The sequence below is a fragment of the Castor canadensis genome, chromosome 8, assembly GCF_047511655.1.
Source record: "Castor canadensis chromosome 8, mCasCan1.hap1v2, whole genome shotgun sequence".
Taxonomy (NCBI): Eukaryota; Metazoa; Chordata; class Mammalia; order Rodentia; family Castoridae; genus Castor; species Castor canadensis.
Genome location: NC_133393.1, coordinates 110,428,172 through 110,445,627, shown reverse-complemented (window position 1 = coordinate 110,445,627; position 17,456 = coordinate 110,428,172). Strand labels below are relative to the sequence as shown.

Here is a 17,456-nt window from a genome sequence, read left to right as displayed (position 1 = left end):
TTTATAGCCATGAGTGCATATATTAAAAAGATTGAAAGATCCCAAATCAATGACCTAATGATACATCTCAAACTCCTAGAAAAACAAGAACAAGCAAATCCCAAAACAAATAGAAGGAGAGAAATAATAAAAATAAGAGCTGAAATCAACGAAATAGAAACCAAAAAAACCATACAAAGAATTAATGAAACAAAAAGTTGGTTCTTTGAAAAAATAAACAAGATCGATAGACCCCTGGCAAACCTGACTAAAATGAGGAGAGAAAAAACCCAAATTAGTAGAATCAGGAATGCAAAAGGGGAGATAACAACAAACACCATGGAAGTCCAGGAAATCATCAAAGACTACTTTGAGAACCTATATTCAAATAAATTTGAAAATCTAAAAGAAATGGACAGATTTCTAGATACATATGATCATCCAAAACTGAACCAAGAGGAAATTAATCACCTGAATAGACCTATAACACAGAATGAAATTGAAGTAGCAATCAAGAGTCTCCCCAAAAAGAAAAGTCCAGGACCTGATGGATTCTCTGCTGAATTCTATCAGACCTTTAAAGAAGAACTGATACCAACCCTCCTTAAACTGTTCCATGAAATAGAAAGGGAAGGAAAACTGCCAAACACATTTTATGAAGCCAGTATTACACTTATCCCAAAACCAGGCAAAGACACCTCCAAAAAAGGAGAACTATAGGCCAATCTCCCTAATGAACATTGATGCAAAAATCCTCAACAAAATAATGGCAAATCGAATTCAGCAACACATCAAAAAGATTATTCACCACAACCAGGTAGACTTCATCCCAGGGATGCAGGGGTGGTTCAACATACGAAAATCAATAAACGTAATAAACCACATTAACAGAAGCAAAGACAAAAACCACTTGATCATCTCAATAGATGCAGAAAAAGCCTTTGATAAGATCCAACATCATTTCATGATAAAAGCTCTAAGAAAACTAGGAATAGAAGGAAAGTTCCTCAACATTATAAAAGCTATATATGACAAACCTACAGCCAGCATTATACTTAACGGAGAAAAATTAAAACCATTCCCTCTAAAATCAGGAACCAGACAAGGATGCCCACAATCTCCACTCCTATTCAACATAGTACTGGAATTCCTAGCCAGAGCAATTAGGCAAGAAGAAGGAATAAAAGGAATACAAATAGGTAAAGAAACTGTCAAAATATCCCTATTTGCAGACGACATGATCCTATACCTTAAAGACCCAAAAAACTCTACTCAGAAGCTTCTAGACATCATCAATAGCTATAGCAAGGTAGCAGGATATAAAATCAACATAGAAAAATCATTAGCATTTCTATACACTAACAATGAGCAAACGGAAAAAGAATGTATGAAAACAATTCCATTTACAATAGCCTCAAACAAAATCAAATACCTAGGTGTAAACCTAACAAAAGATGTGAAAGACCTCTACAAGGAAAACTATACACTTCTGAAGAAAGAGACTGAGGAAGACTATAGAAAGTGGAGAGATCTCCCATGCTCATGGATTGGTAGAATCAACATAGTAAAAATGTCGATACTCCCCAAAGTAATCTACATGTTTAATGCAATTCCCATCAAAATTCCAATGACATTCATTAAAGAGATTGAAAAATCTACTGTGAAATTTATATGGAAACACAAGAGGCCACGAATAGCCAAGGCAATACTCAGTCAAAAGAACAATGCAGAAGGTATCACAATACCTGACTTCAAACTATATTACAAAGCAATAACAATAAAAACAGCATGGTACTGGCACAAAAACAGACATGAAGACCAGTGGAACAGAATAGAGGATCCAGATATGAAGCCACACAACTATGAGCAACTTATCTTTGACAAAGGAGCTAAAAATATACGATGGAGAAATAGCAGCCTCTTCAACAAAAACTGCTGGGAAAACTGGTTAGCAGTCTGCAAAAAACTGAAACTAGATCCATGTATATCACCCTATACCAAGATTAACTCAAAATGGATCAAGGATCTTAATATCAGACCCCAAACTCTTAAGTTGATACAAGAAAGAGTAGGAAATACTCTGGAGTTAGTAGGTATAGGTAAGAACTTTCTCAATGAAACCCCAGCAGCACAGCAACTAAGAGATAGCATAGATAAGTGGGACCTCATAAAACTAAAAAGCTTCTGTTCATCAAAAGAAATGGTCTCTAAACTGAAGAGAACACCCACAGAGTGGGAGAAAATATTTGCCAATTATACATCAGACAAAGGACTGATAACCAGAATACACAGGGAACTTAAAAAACTAAATTCTCCCAAAACTAATGAACCAATAAAGAAATGGGCATGTGAACTAAACAGAACTTTCTCAAAAGAAGAAATTCAAATGGCCAGAAAACACATGAAAAAATGCTCACCATCTCTAGCAATAAAGGAAATGCAAATTAAAACCACGCTAAGATTCCACCTCACCCCTGTTAGAATAGCCATCATCAGCAACACCACCAACAACAGGTGTTGGCGAGGATGCGGGGAAAAAGGAACCCTCTTACACTGTTGGTGGGAATGTAGACTAGTACAACCACTCTGGAAAAAAATTTGGAGGCTACTTAAAAAGCTGGACATCGATCTACCATTTGATCCAGCAATACCACTCTTGGGGATATACCCAAAAGACTGTTACTCCAGAGGCACCTGCACATCCATGTTTATTGCGGCACTATTCACAATAGCCAAGTTATGGAAACAGCCAAGATGCCCCAGCACTGACGAATGGATTAAGAAAATGTGGTATCTATACACAATGGAATTTTATGCAGCCATGAAGAAGAACGAAATGTTATCATTCGCTGGTAAATGGATGGAATTGGAGAACATCATTCTGAGTGAGGTTAGCCTGGCTCAAAAGACCAAAAATCGTATGTTCTCCCTCATATGTGGACATTAGATCAAGGGCAAACACAAGGGGATTGGACTATGAGCACATGATAAAAGCGAGAGCACACAAGGGAGGGGTGAGGATAGGTAAGACACCTAAAAAACTAGCTAGCATTTGTTGCCCTTAATGCAGAGAAACTAAAGCAGATACCTTAAAGCAACTGAGGCCAATAGGAAAAGGGGACCAGGAACTAGAGAAAAGGTTAGATCAAAAAGAATTAACCTAGAAGGTAACACCCACGCACAGGAAATCAATGTGAGTCAATGCCCTGTATAGCTATCCTTATCTCAACTAGCAAAACCCCTTGTTCCTTCCTATTATTGCTTATACTCTCTCTCTACAACAAAATTAGAGATAAGGGCAAAATAGTTACTGCTGGGTATTGGGGGGGGGGAGCGGAAGGGGGTGGAGTGGGTGGTAAGGGAGGGGGTGGGGGTAGGGGGGAGAAATGAACCAAGCCTTGTATGCACATATGAATAATAAAAGAAAAATGAAAAAAAAAAAAAAACAAAGCATCTTCTGGATATCTTATGAGTCCTTCTGATTCAGCATACTTTGAGCTGGAATATCCTGTTTTTACATTCAGTCAAGTCTGATACCTTGCTTTTCTTCATCATTTGCACTGTCATTAAATTCTGCTGATTCTTACTCTAAAGGTCTTTCTTGTATAATAATCTCTGTTTGCCACTTCCACTACCCATTTAGGCCCCCATTTAGAAACAGTACATGGTTAATCAAGGAGCTTTGGGAATTGAAGTAACTGAATTCCAGATTTTTTTGGTTCTTTCTTTAACATAATGGCAGTGTGCATTGTGCAAGTTATTTAAGATCTGGTTTCCTCATCTGTTAAATGGAACTAATACCCAGAAGTACATAAGAAATTTGGTGACCTCAATGAAATGCCATTCATAATTGGTAGCCAGTCAAAAAATGTTATTTTTATAGAACTCTCTTTCTTGTCTGGTTTTAACCCATCTTTCCCTTCCAATACACATACAACACTCATATAACTAAATCAAAAGATATACAGATGTCAAGTCTTTGGTTAAAAATAAAAAACTTTTCATGAATTTTCATTGCCTATGCTACATTCCCATCTCTTTGGTATGACATTAATGACCCTTCAGAAATCTAACCCCAAACTACCATTCCAGGTTGCAAACTCACCACTCATTATATAACCTATATACCTCAGGTACCTTCCATTATCAAGCCTTGGTTTCTTTATTGCAGCCACCCCATTTTCAAGGTCTTCCCTCTTTTATTTCTAGCTGAGGAAATCATATTTATATCGTACCAGCATCCAATTCCTTGGAAGTGGAGAAATCTCATTAACTTGCATATTGCACTCATGTATTCATTCACTCACCAAATACTTACTAAGTAGAAGACATTTGTGCTAGGCAGTAGAGAAACAAAGGTAAAGAACACTGGCCCACATCCGTAACAAGTGTACAGTCTGCTCTGGAAGATGGGCGTACAAACAATTCCAGTAAAAGATGACAGGTGTAAAGATAGAGCAGCAGTTCTAGCTCTTGGCTATATGTCAGAATTCCTAGGACTGACTTTTTTTTAATGCTGATGTCTAGGTTGATCACCTGAGATTCTTATTTAACTGGTCAATGAGCATTTTTAAGCTTCTCTGGCATAGTTACGTGAAGAAAGTGTTCACATCTTTGGGATAGAGTTGTACACACAAGTCTATGCGACACGGGAGACACATGGGCAGTTGGTACTTTTGGTTGTTCCACAATATCTCGCCCTCTTTCTTCTTTTTTCTCAGATCTACTCAGGTGTACAACCCTACTCCGCATGACTCAGAAGACATTGCCCTATCCTCCAGCTCAGGGGTAGATTCTAATTGTTCTTTCCTATAATCAGTCTAGGCATAGGTGAAGGAAATCACACTAAGCAATAATATGCAAGGGGAGGCTGACCACAGAAATTGAAAGAAGGTTTCCTAATCCCAAGAAAAATATGCCAGGAAAGAGGCTCTTTCTGCTTTTGGACACTGCTGTGTCTGGATGTGATGCCTGAACTGCAGAAACTGTGCTATAGCCATGAAGGGAGCCAACCAGAGGCAGAACTGAGACCTACAAAGGAACTGGGTTCTAGGAGAAGTGACTGTCATCAAACAATCCTGATGTCAGTCCACCTGTGCATTTCTCGATTGTGAAATAGTGTATTTCCCAATAGTTTATGCTACTTTGAGCCAGAATTCCATTTACCTGTAGTGCATGGCATTTCAACTGATACACAAGTATGTGAGAAAAGCAACCCAGAGACAGTTACATCTGAGAAGAGTCTTCAGCAAGGCAGTCAAGAAGCAGGAGGACATTAACAGGCATGGATATAAAAGAGTGTGGTATTCTGGGAACTACACATAGGTCAGATGGCTACTTCAAAGAGTTATGAGGATGGAGATGAGGCTGCAGAGGTGGTAGCTGGGGTGAGATGGTGCTGTGGTAGATTAAATATAGCCATAAATTCTTTGCAGCTCCTTCTAACAGGATGCATGGCATGTATCAACATGCCATGAATAATGCTAGCTTTGTGACATGCATTGGTCAATAGAATGTGTCAGAAGTGAAGTTATTTTAATGCCAGAGCAGAGGCCTGCCTCTCTTGAATGCTGCTTGGAGGATGACCTGCCTTATGGAAGGCAATCTAGCTAGGTGGAAGAGAACTGAGGCACCTCACCAACATCCAACACCAACATCCAACTTGTGCTGGGCTGCAAGGGAAGAGGCTGTCTTGCAGCACTCAGCTATTTCAACCATCACCTGACTGCATGTGAGCCCAGGCAATCCACAGAATCGTAACAAATACTCAGCACTGCTGTAGTGAGCCACTAGATTTAGGGTGGTTTCTATGTGGCAATAAGTACCTGACACTTAGGACATACTAAGACATTCAGACTTTTCTGTGAAACTAGGAGAGAATGCCTGAGCAGTGGCACGGGGAATGCTTTGAGGGCAAGGTGGAGGTGGAAGGACTTGTTAGACTACGACATTAATGGAGCTGAGACTAAGACAGTGGCAGCGGAAAGACACAGAAGAGTTGTCACAGAGGTAAAATTACATGATGTGGATACAGGTTAAGGAGTTCAAAGGAGAAAAATGAACTAAGCATCACTGAAAGGTTTCAGGGTTAGGCAAATGAATGAATGAATGAAAGCATCATTCACTGTGAGAGGAAGAGAAGGTCTGAAGTAACTGTGGGACAACCAAGTGGAGAAGTACAACAGGAGGTTTTGAATATTCAAAAATGTTTGATAAATAAGTTGCTGTAATTACTCTGAGTGGGTACAGAAGTGTTTTAGTCCAAGGACTCCTCTTGATATGGTCTACAACGTATAATTTGACTGTCTTCTAAGTACAGTAAAATTTTAATGCTGTGAACCCATTTCACTGATATTTCATTAGTATAGAAAGGAAAAAAGGAGAGATTGAGATTTGATGCAGTCCAAAACGCTAACAGATATGCACACTGTTTAGCTTATGTGCATTAATCTGTAACTCCTCAAAACACACTGTAAGTATATAATGTTCCTACATAAAGGCACTACCATTTTTAATGTATCCAGAGGGCAAGTTCTATGACATGAGTTCTCTCTCTTTTTTTTTTTATCCTGGAGACTCTTTATATGCCTCACATCCTGTAGAGCAAGAAGGGTTTCTACATACTACAAAGAGTAGAGACTACATAGAGTGAGATGATCTCCAGGTTGTCTATTTTGTCAATGAGGCAAAATATCTGACTTACCAGTGTTAAAAATCACACAGGCTACAAACATTAACACACACATATAAATATTGACTTACCTTTGATATTGATTAAAATAGCAAGTAAATGGCTGGGAACCAATCTCATCTTTCCAGTACTGTTGCCAATTCATGACACTTTCCAGGTTCTTCTGATTTTCTCTCTTACAGGGAGGGATATAGGAGCACTAACAAAACAGAACACAAAGTAAATCTATTATTCTATGGCATATTGAAATACAGCCCTTTTTTCTCAAAGATTTTGTTTTATTATATTACCTGGGCTGTAACTGCTGGGAATATATACATGTGGTGGGCATCCATTGCCTGGGTTAGACTGAATGCCCACCTTGGTGGCTATGAATGTGCCAAAGGTGTCACCACTATGCATCATAGTTTTCCCAGTGTCACCTGTCAGCTCCCAACCCAGCATTCTGATCCTGGGACAGAAACAGTTGCTGAGCAGCACCCCAGTTATCATGGTCACAAAGTAACCCATTAAAAAACCATCTTAACATGGTCAAAGTGACTTGGCTGGGACTGTTCATAAGAATTCACAGCCACCAGTATCTCACTGGTAGCCTCAACAGCTCAGCTCTTGGTCCATTTTTAACAGAGAGATAGTAAATCTAATTCAGACCTAATTTTTTTTCTTTGGAGGTACTGGAGTTTGAACTCAGGGCCTCACTGGACACTCTCCCACTTGAGCCATTTCACTAGCCTATTTTTGTTGTTAGGTATTTTTGAGTTAGGGGCTTGTGAACTATTTTCCCAGACTGGCCTCAAACCATGATCCTCCTGATGTCTGCTTCCCGAGTAGCTAGGATTACAGGCATGAGCTACCAGTGCCCAGCCAGACCTCATTTTTAATATAACCAAATTGACACTGCTAAACTGCATTTCAAATTTCTCAAATGGCACAATGACTGAAACTATTCCAATATCAAAATACCTCCAGTTATTAGGATATAAAGACATTTATACATTTAACTTATACAATAAGTTACAATGTTATAGCAAATTAAAAACAACATACTCTCGCTTGGGGGCCTTCCAGTCAATAGAGGGAGTTAAAAATAATAGTTAATTTGTATTTCCAAGTCCTATCTATAGACCTTGGTGTGTTCCTCTTCTACTTTTAACTAACAAAACAAGCACATAGCTCTTTTCTGGATACTGTTCTCAACCACTAAAACTTTAGCTTTTGTTTCTTACACTCTCTAGGACATTAGAGTCAGCAGAAAATTTCCTATCAAGTATATAATCAATGTATTTTGCTAACTGCTGGCTTTTCCCAACCATGTCCCTGACAAAGTAGTTCTCTTAAAGGGACTTGATTAAACAACATAGATTCAGCAACACTAGAAAATTGCTCAACTCCAGATGTTAAAAAGAACCATTCAAGCCATTTTCTCTGATTCAGGCTTTTATGATGATGAAGATGATGCCAGCTTATATTTATTGTTTATAATATTCCAGACACTGGAATAAATGCTTCATGGGACTGAATTTGTGTACTTCTTACAATAAGCCTCTAATGATCTCCACTTAACAGATGAGGAAATTGAGATTCCTGTTAGCTCTACAACTAGAACTAGAACTAGATTCTGGTGCTTTTACCATATTCAATTTCTGATTTTCACCAAGGTATCTGATGTCAAGGAGTGGGAAAAATATTAGTTTTATAGTATGACTTGAGTTCTATTATTTTATTTATAGCATATGAGTTTGCAGCAACTTCCAGTTATTTTCTGGTAACATTCAAAATTTTCAGCATGTTGTACCAAGCTCTTCATGATCTGATCCTTACCTGCCCATCTTAACACAATCCTGGGACAGAGCCACATACAAGCAGTGGCTCCCCAAATATGCCATATACTGTCACATTTACCTGTCTGGCACAGGCTATTTATTTCCTTTTGATGCCTTTTCCTCTTAATCCCCTTCTTTCCAGACTTGGGTCTGGTGTTAGATGTTCGGAAAAGCCTCATCTTTCTTGCTCCACTATCAAATGCCCCTCTCCAGTTTTGCCCTGGGACTCACACCCCACGACATCACAGCTGGAATCACATAAAATCACAGCTGTCTGTTTATATCAGCCTCCCAATGTGCCCATGAGTTGAGAACAAGGACTGATTTTTCTTTTCTGTATCTTTTCCTGAGGACTAGATCTGGTTATGATGATGTTTCAAAAGTGCTGGCTGAATGAACTAATAACATTCTTAGAAACGTTTTTATTCAAGATGATGAAGCTGCTTTCAATAATTAACCATTTAAAAATACATAAACCATATAAACACATTTCAAATTTTAGCAAATTGTTGTTTTCTAGTATATATAACATTCATAGCATGTTATACAAATACTTTAATGATTGAATTGCGATGTCATTTCTATTACTAACAGTACTATACAGCTAAAATTTTTCTGTGAGATTGTGGATTCTGAATTCTTCCAAGGCTGTAATTGGGCTTAGAAGCAAGGAAGACCATTATTTGGAGCTTCAGTCTTACAACTGTTAAGTGTTTGACCTTGGGTAAATTTCTTCTCATTTATCGGTTTCATTTTTCTAATCTATAAAATCTCCAAAATAATTTTTAGCCCTACATTTCTATGATTGTATGGTTGGAGGCACACCAAGAAATACTGTCACAGTACTTTTCCTAGAGGAGATCCTGCCCACTGGGGAGACAGCTGGGAACCCTGGCTAAGCCACCATTCCAGCCAGCAAAGAGGACTGGAGTGGTAGGTCCTTTCTTGGGGCCTGTACTGTACATTATGAAAATATTCATTAAAGGACGATGATTTTCCTGTTGCTCACTTCCTACAATGTGTCGGTTATTTCTATCCTGTCCACTAAAATACCTTCTTTCTACACATGGTCAATTAGGTTATAAAGTAAGAGCAGGTACCAATTTATTGTGTTCTTTCTAGGAAGAAGAAAGTTCCAGTTTGTGAATCTGTAAAGGGTAAATGTCTAAAAATTCATTAGAGCTCTTTTAACAAGGGTATAGTTGACACAAGAGGTAGACTAAATATTTTAGGAAATAATAACAACCAAAAGTAATAAAAGCATATCTCGAAGTTTTGCACAAAGTTGTTATCAGAAATGTTGCTCTTTCATGTGGAATGAAAGAAATGTTTCTTGTTTTTAGGAAACTTTGAGCTACTGTGGATGGATTTTGAAAGCAAAGTACTTTATTTTATATTGAAGAAAATAACGAGATTAAAATTCAAGAATTACTTTCATAGTCTGTGTTCTATCCAAAGAGTATCGGAAATTAAGTAATGAGCACATAATACTCTAGCAATTTTGTAAAGCTAAAGTCACTTTGAAAGAGAAGAATTTAACAGGCTAAACTTTACATTCTTGAAAATCATTTTCTCAACTCTTAATTCACCAGTTAACTTCTCTTTAAATTTCCTGTGAAGCTTACTTCATACACTTCCTGGATCCCTTCTCATTTCTATGGAGTAGATCATTGTAGATTGCTAGAACTTTAAAACACGTTAGAAAAGACACTTCAAAGCAGTGTCCTAGAAAATGAACTAGGAAATTCAATCATATGAACTCCTTTTCTTTCTAGGTTACTCAAGCCTAATGGTTTTCCAGGCTCCGTAAGACCTTCACCATGATTTCTTTTGAGAGGCTACAAATAATAATCTATACCTTACCACTATGATAATCACTATCACTAGCATGCTTAATATTTATTGACTATATATCAAGCATCTCATTAACACAAATAAGCACCTATTATAATCACCCCCACCATATAGATGAGGAAACTGAGGGATAGAGGGATTTAAGAAAAACTTTCCCAAATCATGACAAATGGAAATTCTGGGATTCAGACTGTAGAGTAGTCTTAACACTGCTCCACAATACCTTCCACATTTCTACCTGCAGAGGTTCCCAGTTCTCTCTCTTTGGTGTTCCTTGGTTAGGAGCTAAGGAGATGCCCTGCACCTCCACATCCTCTTATGGAGAACTGACTGAGTGTTTCTGTTGGAATGGTGTTGTGTAGTCCTCCTGAGCACTGGCCAGCTGAGGCATCTGGTACAGATCTTTGTTTTCCTGGTCCATCCTTGCAGAAATACAATTGTAAATCTTTACTTGGTCCCTCCTGCCTCAGTTTGGCTTCAGGGTTGGTTTCTGGTGCCATGGATGTAATTTCACTTAAGTTAATTTATTATACACACAATGCCTTGGGTTGTGGAAGACAATTAAGCATTCTCTTGGAGAAACTTCTTCATATAGTTCTGACCTATTTTATTTTTCATTTGCAAAGGCAGCATTTCCCAACATCTAATATCATTATCACCCAAATAACCTTCAATTGGATCTGTATTGTCTGCTTGCCTGAACTTGGAGAAATTTATGGGAGGAAAAAGCACACAACAAAATACAAAATACATTTCTTTACTGCCTGTCTTTTAGAAAAAGTTTGTTGACTTTTGGATTGATAAACAAAGTTGATAGAATCAAGTGAGCGATTCTAAGTATAATAACATAAAGGTTTCCAGTGAGTTTATTAAGAAAAGTCACTATCATTACTTGATGTGGAAAGTTTGATTGCATACTCATTACTTATTTTCCCATTGTCTTATTCTCGGGTTTATCAAGGTTTCTAATAGCATTCATTCACAGCTCACCACAATACATTTATAATAGTGTCTTTCTTGAGTAGGTTCTTTGTCTTGAGGACTGAATTTCAATCATGTGGGCAGAGTAGGCAGAGTTCCCTTTCTTCCTTTCCTGAGTCATTAAAAAATTATTGCATTAAATAAGTGGTCTATTTAACTAAATACTGAGGAGTGGGTTCTTTGTGAGGCATTATCTAAGAAACAGAGATAGAGAAAACTTTGTCTCCAGTTCCTTTCTTGACTTCATTTGGTATGGAAAGATAAAATTCTAGAATGGGTTTTGTTTATTAAATACTTTCTAAATATTTGGTTAGAAATGAATTCTTAACACATTGTCTACTAAAACACAGGTTTGCTTGTATTTTTGTCATAATCCCTCATTTAAAAAATCCCATAAGAATTCTGGGCCAACTATGATTGTGATTTTAATGATATTTTTGATAACATAAACATATAATCAGAAAAGCTCTGTGGAATTAAAAAATGAGTTTGATCCTAGGATTTGGCACCAAAAAAACAAAAAGTAAAACTGAGCCATTTATAAACACCACAATGTTTCAAATGCCATGTGTAGCATGTGTGTGCACACAGCTCTCATAAATGTAGATTAACTGAAGAAACATACAAAATTATATGTCAAGCTAAAAAATTAAATTCTCAGTGGTTCTAGAATGTATTGTCTTTATCTGAAAGCTAAAAGAAAACAACCTCACAAAAGAATTGAAGGCAAAATAAATGGCTTAGGAACTGTGAAAAAGCAAGGCTAACTATGAACAGAAGGTAAAATGAGCTCTTAGCCGACAGCAGGTGGGGCAGAAACAGAGTGATGCTCAGCCTAGGACAGTGTTTGAAACAATATGTTCCACAAGTCACTTTGATTGCTTGTCAGAAAGATCCACCCTCCTGCAAGTCTGATTCATTAAAACTAGGAATGTGCATTTCCAATAGCTCTCCTGTGGTGGAATGATTTTTAGAATTGATAATTTACACAAGCCATTTCTTTCTTTCTTTCTTTCTTTCTTTTTTTTTGGTGGCACTAGCGTTTGAACTCAGGGCCTCATGCTTGCTAGGCAGGCGCTCTTACTGCTTGAGCTACCCTGCCAGCACTACCCAAGCCATTCTTAATTGCCAAGTACTGTATAGGATACAAAGATGAGGTATTACTCACTCCTTTCTCCTTCTCCACCTCCTGGGTAGCACGCAGGATAGTAATCATATCACATTTGTGATTACAGAAGAGGATGGGAATATTCTGGTCACAGAGGTATAAGAGAAAGCTTTATAGAAGATATGACTTTTGATCTGTGTCATTAAGATTGAATAAGAATTTGCTTATTACAGAATGGATTGGAAGGGGACATTCCAAGAAGAAATGGAATGGGCAAAAGACTGAATATGAATGCTCTAGAAAGACTGAGTCACCTAATGTGCTTGAAAAAGAGACATGGGAGATAACACTGGAAAATGTCCAAATGGTCTGACCTACTACTCACTGGAGAACTTCTCTTTCTCCTTAAATGCTTCTGTGAAAAGTTGCTCACTCTCATCTACACAGGATTCATTGCCACTCATCTTCCAAGTATGTTGGTACTATAGCTGCTTTTTGGAAATTTTATAACATCCACTTAAGTTCTGAATTCACGCAAGAATTTTTGCTAAGGTTGGTGGTAGTATTAACATGGAGAAAAGTTTGGAATTCCACCTTCAAGAGAAAGTTCATTTAGCTTTAGAGTTAGAAAATAAAAAACATACTCTTTGCCAAAAATAAGAGGCCAACTCTAAATAGAAATGAATAGTTGTACCAAAATAAGAAATTTTAGTCTGGATGCAGCTCAATAGTTATTATTTATAACAAGCATGACTGGACATGTGAAAATCAGTTCAGTGGCTTATGGTTATAAGTTTAAATTCTTGAGAATGGGCTGGGGCTGTAGAGTGTGTGTTCAACATGTGTAAGGCCCTGGGTTCAATCTCCAGCCCCCAAACAAAATAAACCAAATCTTCCAGGAGATGGCCAATACTCTTATAACCATATTGAGCACTGAAATAATGTAAAACTTTAGCTATGCACATTTAGATTTAGATTCACATTTAGATATGCACAAGGTACACAAATTCACCATGTGTATGTGTGGATATATTTTAATGAAACATCACAGCCATCATTTTTGCATGAAGGAAACCAACAAACCCTATCCATATAAGTTCCCTAGTATGAGTATGAAAAAATGGTACTGATGAAAATTGGTGCTCCTATTTGTGGCAGGATGTATTTTCTAAAGATGGTTGCACCAATGCATATTCCATCTCATGGAATCTTACAATGTGAAGTTGGCACTCCTCTACTGAAAGGTGTATGGGGGGGTGTTTATCTTCTCTTTCCTAGAACGTAGATGATGACCCTGTGATTATAGCAGAAATAATGCAGTGTGGTTTTTAAAGCTAGATTAGAAAAGGTGATAGGGCTTCTGTTTGCAGCTCTCTCTTGGTACTCTCTCTTGGCATGTCCTTGGTACTGAAACACTGCTCTGCAAGGAAACCCAAAGTATCCCATGAAGAGAGACCGTGTAAAAAGGCCTGTGTGGAGAGGAACCAACATCTAGCATCAAGTACTTGATATATGAGTAAATGTGCCTTCAGGGGCTCCAGCTGCAAGCCTTCCAGTCTTCCAACTAGGACCTCAGATAACATGAACCAGAGGCAAACTATCTTCTTATGTTTTGCCTGAATTCCTGACTCAAGAATTTGTAAACATAAAACAAAACAAAAAACCAAAACCTTTAAAGGGGTCTTTGACAGTGGCTAACAGATTATAGAAACTTTTAGGACAAAAAATGGTGGACAGGCTTCTGAGGTTCTCTTTGAATCTACATACTTGAAGCTTTGATGAAATTAAGTCTTACGAGTTAATGTGAGGTAAGGCAGGGCTTCTCATGTGATTTCAGGCTTAAACCTCTTTGAATGAATGGGGGTGTTAGGGGATTGCTTATCCTTGAAGAAAGACACCACGGTAGAACTCAAGCAGTGTCTACTGAACATCTTCTAACTTCTTCCAATGGAACATGCAGACATTTACCAGAGTAACTGTGTAGTGGGGAAAGGGTAGACACTTAAGAGTATTATTAGACACTGGCTCTTTGCTAACTCCAATCTATGGGGAGTCTGACTGTGATTATAATGAGAGCTCATGGAATCAGAAGTAAATGGAGTTTGATCCAAGTTGGTGTCACAACAGACTCAATGAGTCAATGAACTTTCCTAGACAACTTGAAAGTACAGATACACACACACACACACACACACACACGTGTATATATAGATATATGTCAGATGCATAGAATGGACAGTCATCCCAGCAATTCTTTTAGTTCATATTTTGACCTTCTTACCCATGAAGCAAAGGACATTATGGTAGATGACTGAAAGTATCCACTTCTTTCCCAAATAGAAAATGAATAAACCAGTTCTGTGTGTGTAGGCAAGTCACACACACACAGTGTGTCCTATCTCATCCCTACTGAACCCGTCTATTTAGCTCTGGAAGAAAGCATACAAATCTTGGAAAGTGACTATATTGCCAAATGAATCAGTAGTGACTCTACTTTGACTGACTGTTTGATATTGTCTCTATTGGAACAAATAAAGTTACCTGTGGCAATATTCTATGGCTATTGATCTGGCCAATACCGCTGTCTCCCACTTTGTGGACAGAGGGCACCATAGGCAGTTTGCTTTTACTCAGCAGAGATGCAGTGGACTTGACTTCTTACTCAGAATTGCACCAGTTCTGTTGTGCTCTAGTCTTCAGGGACCTTAACCCCCTCACAATCCCACAGAGCATCATACTGTCCAATACAATGATGACATTGTGCTGACTGGGCCTGGAAAGCAGGGAGTACAAAGTATCCCAGATTTCTAGGTAAAGCACAGATGTGCAGAAGAGTGGAGATTCAGGGGCCTACTACCTCAGTGACACTTGGGATGGTTGGGGGGGTGTCTACTGGTTAAGTAATTTCTGGATATTCCTTCAAAATGAAAAAATAAACCAAATTGCTGTACCTTTCACTCTTTAAAACAAAAAGGCACAATGTTTGCCGGGCTTCTTCCTATTTTAGAGGAAGCAAGCACATAATGAACATTTGGGATTGCTACTCTTACCCATTTACTGAGTCACCCATAACCTTGCCAGCATTTGGTGGTAGCCAGTGCAGGAAAACCTGCTCCAGGCTACAAAGCAGGAAGTGTTTGCGCTCCCCTCTATGCCCAGCGCCTCCAAAAAGTCTGACAGGCAAGAGACATAGGAAGCCCACAGACATCCCCGGCAATACAAAGCAAACCTGTGCTTTCTTTGGCAAATGACTATTCTCCTTTTGAGAAACCACTGGTTTGTTACTGGATCCTAGAAGGGCACAGTGCCTGAACAAGGAACATCGAGACTCCATATTATCCATTGTATACTGGGCTATTTGACTTAGTAAAACACAAAGTCGGAATACACAGGATCAAAGCAGGCCTTTACAGGCAGGTAAGATTCATAAGCAAACAGCTCATACTCCCAATGCACTCTCTCTCTTTGTACTACCACCTTTGCCAACCCATCCTAACACACAGTTGTTAAACTAGCCTCTTTTTCTCGTATGAGGACAGACATACTATTAGGAGTACTCTGAAGTGTGCTGAGGGGATGTGAAGGCTACCACCAGCTTTGATAGATGAGAAAATGTGAGCCCAGTAAGCATAACTTTGGGCAGAACATCTGAATATTTCTGTTGAAAGGCATGTTTCTGGAGGTACAATTCTACACTGATTTACGGGCACTGTCTAACAAATAATAAACTGTGTTTGGATTAAACTGTTTTGTATGCGTCAATCCTCAGAAATGGTACTCTTGATCAACACATAAGATCTAAAAATTATATTTCCCATGCGTTCTTTCTCAGGAAGCTAAATGAGGGTGTATTCCAACAAAGCCAACAATCAAAAAGGAATACATTAAGAGAGAGAAAGGTATAGAGTCAAGAAAACAGGATACCCAATATAGAAAAGATACAACAGACCTCAAGTATATCCAGGTCAATTTGAGCAGCAGGCTGAAAGGGTTCAGAGAGGATGCCTCAGGAGATGAAGACAGAGAGAAAAGAAGGGGAAATAAAGATTACCCACGGCAAGTGACCATATGAAAAATGATATACAAAGGGATTTTTAATTCTGTAGGAGAGTTTTGGAAAAGTAAGATAAAGATACACAGGAAAGTAAGAAAATAAAAAAGAAGTGATTATTTAGCTTGAGAATAATAAAAAATTATAGAAATGAACAATATTTTACATTGTTAAGTAAGTTAAGCACTCAAGGTTAACTTAAACAAAAGTACGATCAAATCCTATTTAAAGAACGAAAGGTGGAAAAGTGGGGTAGAATAGTGATGTGAGAGCTCAATCCTTATGTCTCATCATAGGAAGTACAATATCTAAAATGTATATATCAGGGAGCCTGTAGCTTAGACACATGGAGGTAAATACCAGAAAAACCTAAAATAGGCAAATGCAGTTGTCTCTGGGTTGCAAAAGGCCTGGGCAGAGGTGTCCTACATTCTCCCCCAAATAAAGCTACAGGAATTCTTGATTTTTTGAACTATGTTTATAATAGTGAACATTCATCCAAGGCTGATCATTTGTGAGGGCTCTTTTAGGTGCCTTCCTTGTATTAGCTCATTTAATTCTCATAACTCACCAAGATAGGTTATATTATAATCCTCATATTACAGATACAGAAACTGAGGCAGAGAAGTTAAGTGATATCTGAAGTCACACTGATATTTTTATCACACATTAATTTAAAAAAGCATAATAGATACACAAGGTGAAAATGCAAGCAGTGAGAAAAGTTATAAGATAAAATATCTTCCTCTGAGTGATCCTCATCCCCAGACACCCTAGACATTTTCTACATTCTCTTTTAACAAGAATGTGACAATGCTCTTCTATGTCTTGCTCTTTGTTCTTTCCTTGGACAAAACAATATATCTTGGTGTTCTCATATCTGTACACAGAGCTCTAGCACATCCTTTTTGAACTCTACTTAATGGCTGTGCCAAAATGTATTAATTGGTCCTCTAGTGGAAAACATTA

At 38.0% G+C, this 17,456-nt stretch overlaps 1 protein-coding gene across 1 annotated transcript in view; it reads right to left on the bottom strand.

Moving 5' to 3' along the window:
• The window catches only part of Kcnmb4 (potassium calcium-activated channel subfamily M regulatory beta subunit 4), a 70,464-nt gene that overhangs the window by 40,179 nt on the left and 12,829 nt on the right, over positions 1 to 17,456 (bottom strand). The window contains exon 2 of the mRNA XM_074083911.1: positions 6,742 to 6,869. Coding sequence (XP_073940012.1) covers positions 6,742 to 6,869 — 128 coding nt within the window. The remainder of the gene's footprint in view (positions 1 to 6,741; positions 6,870 to 17,456) is intronic.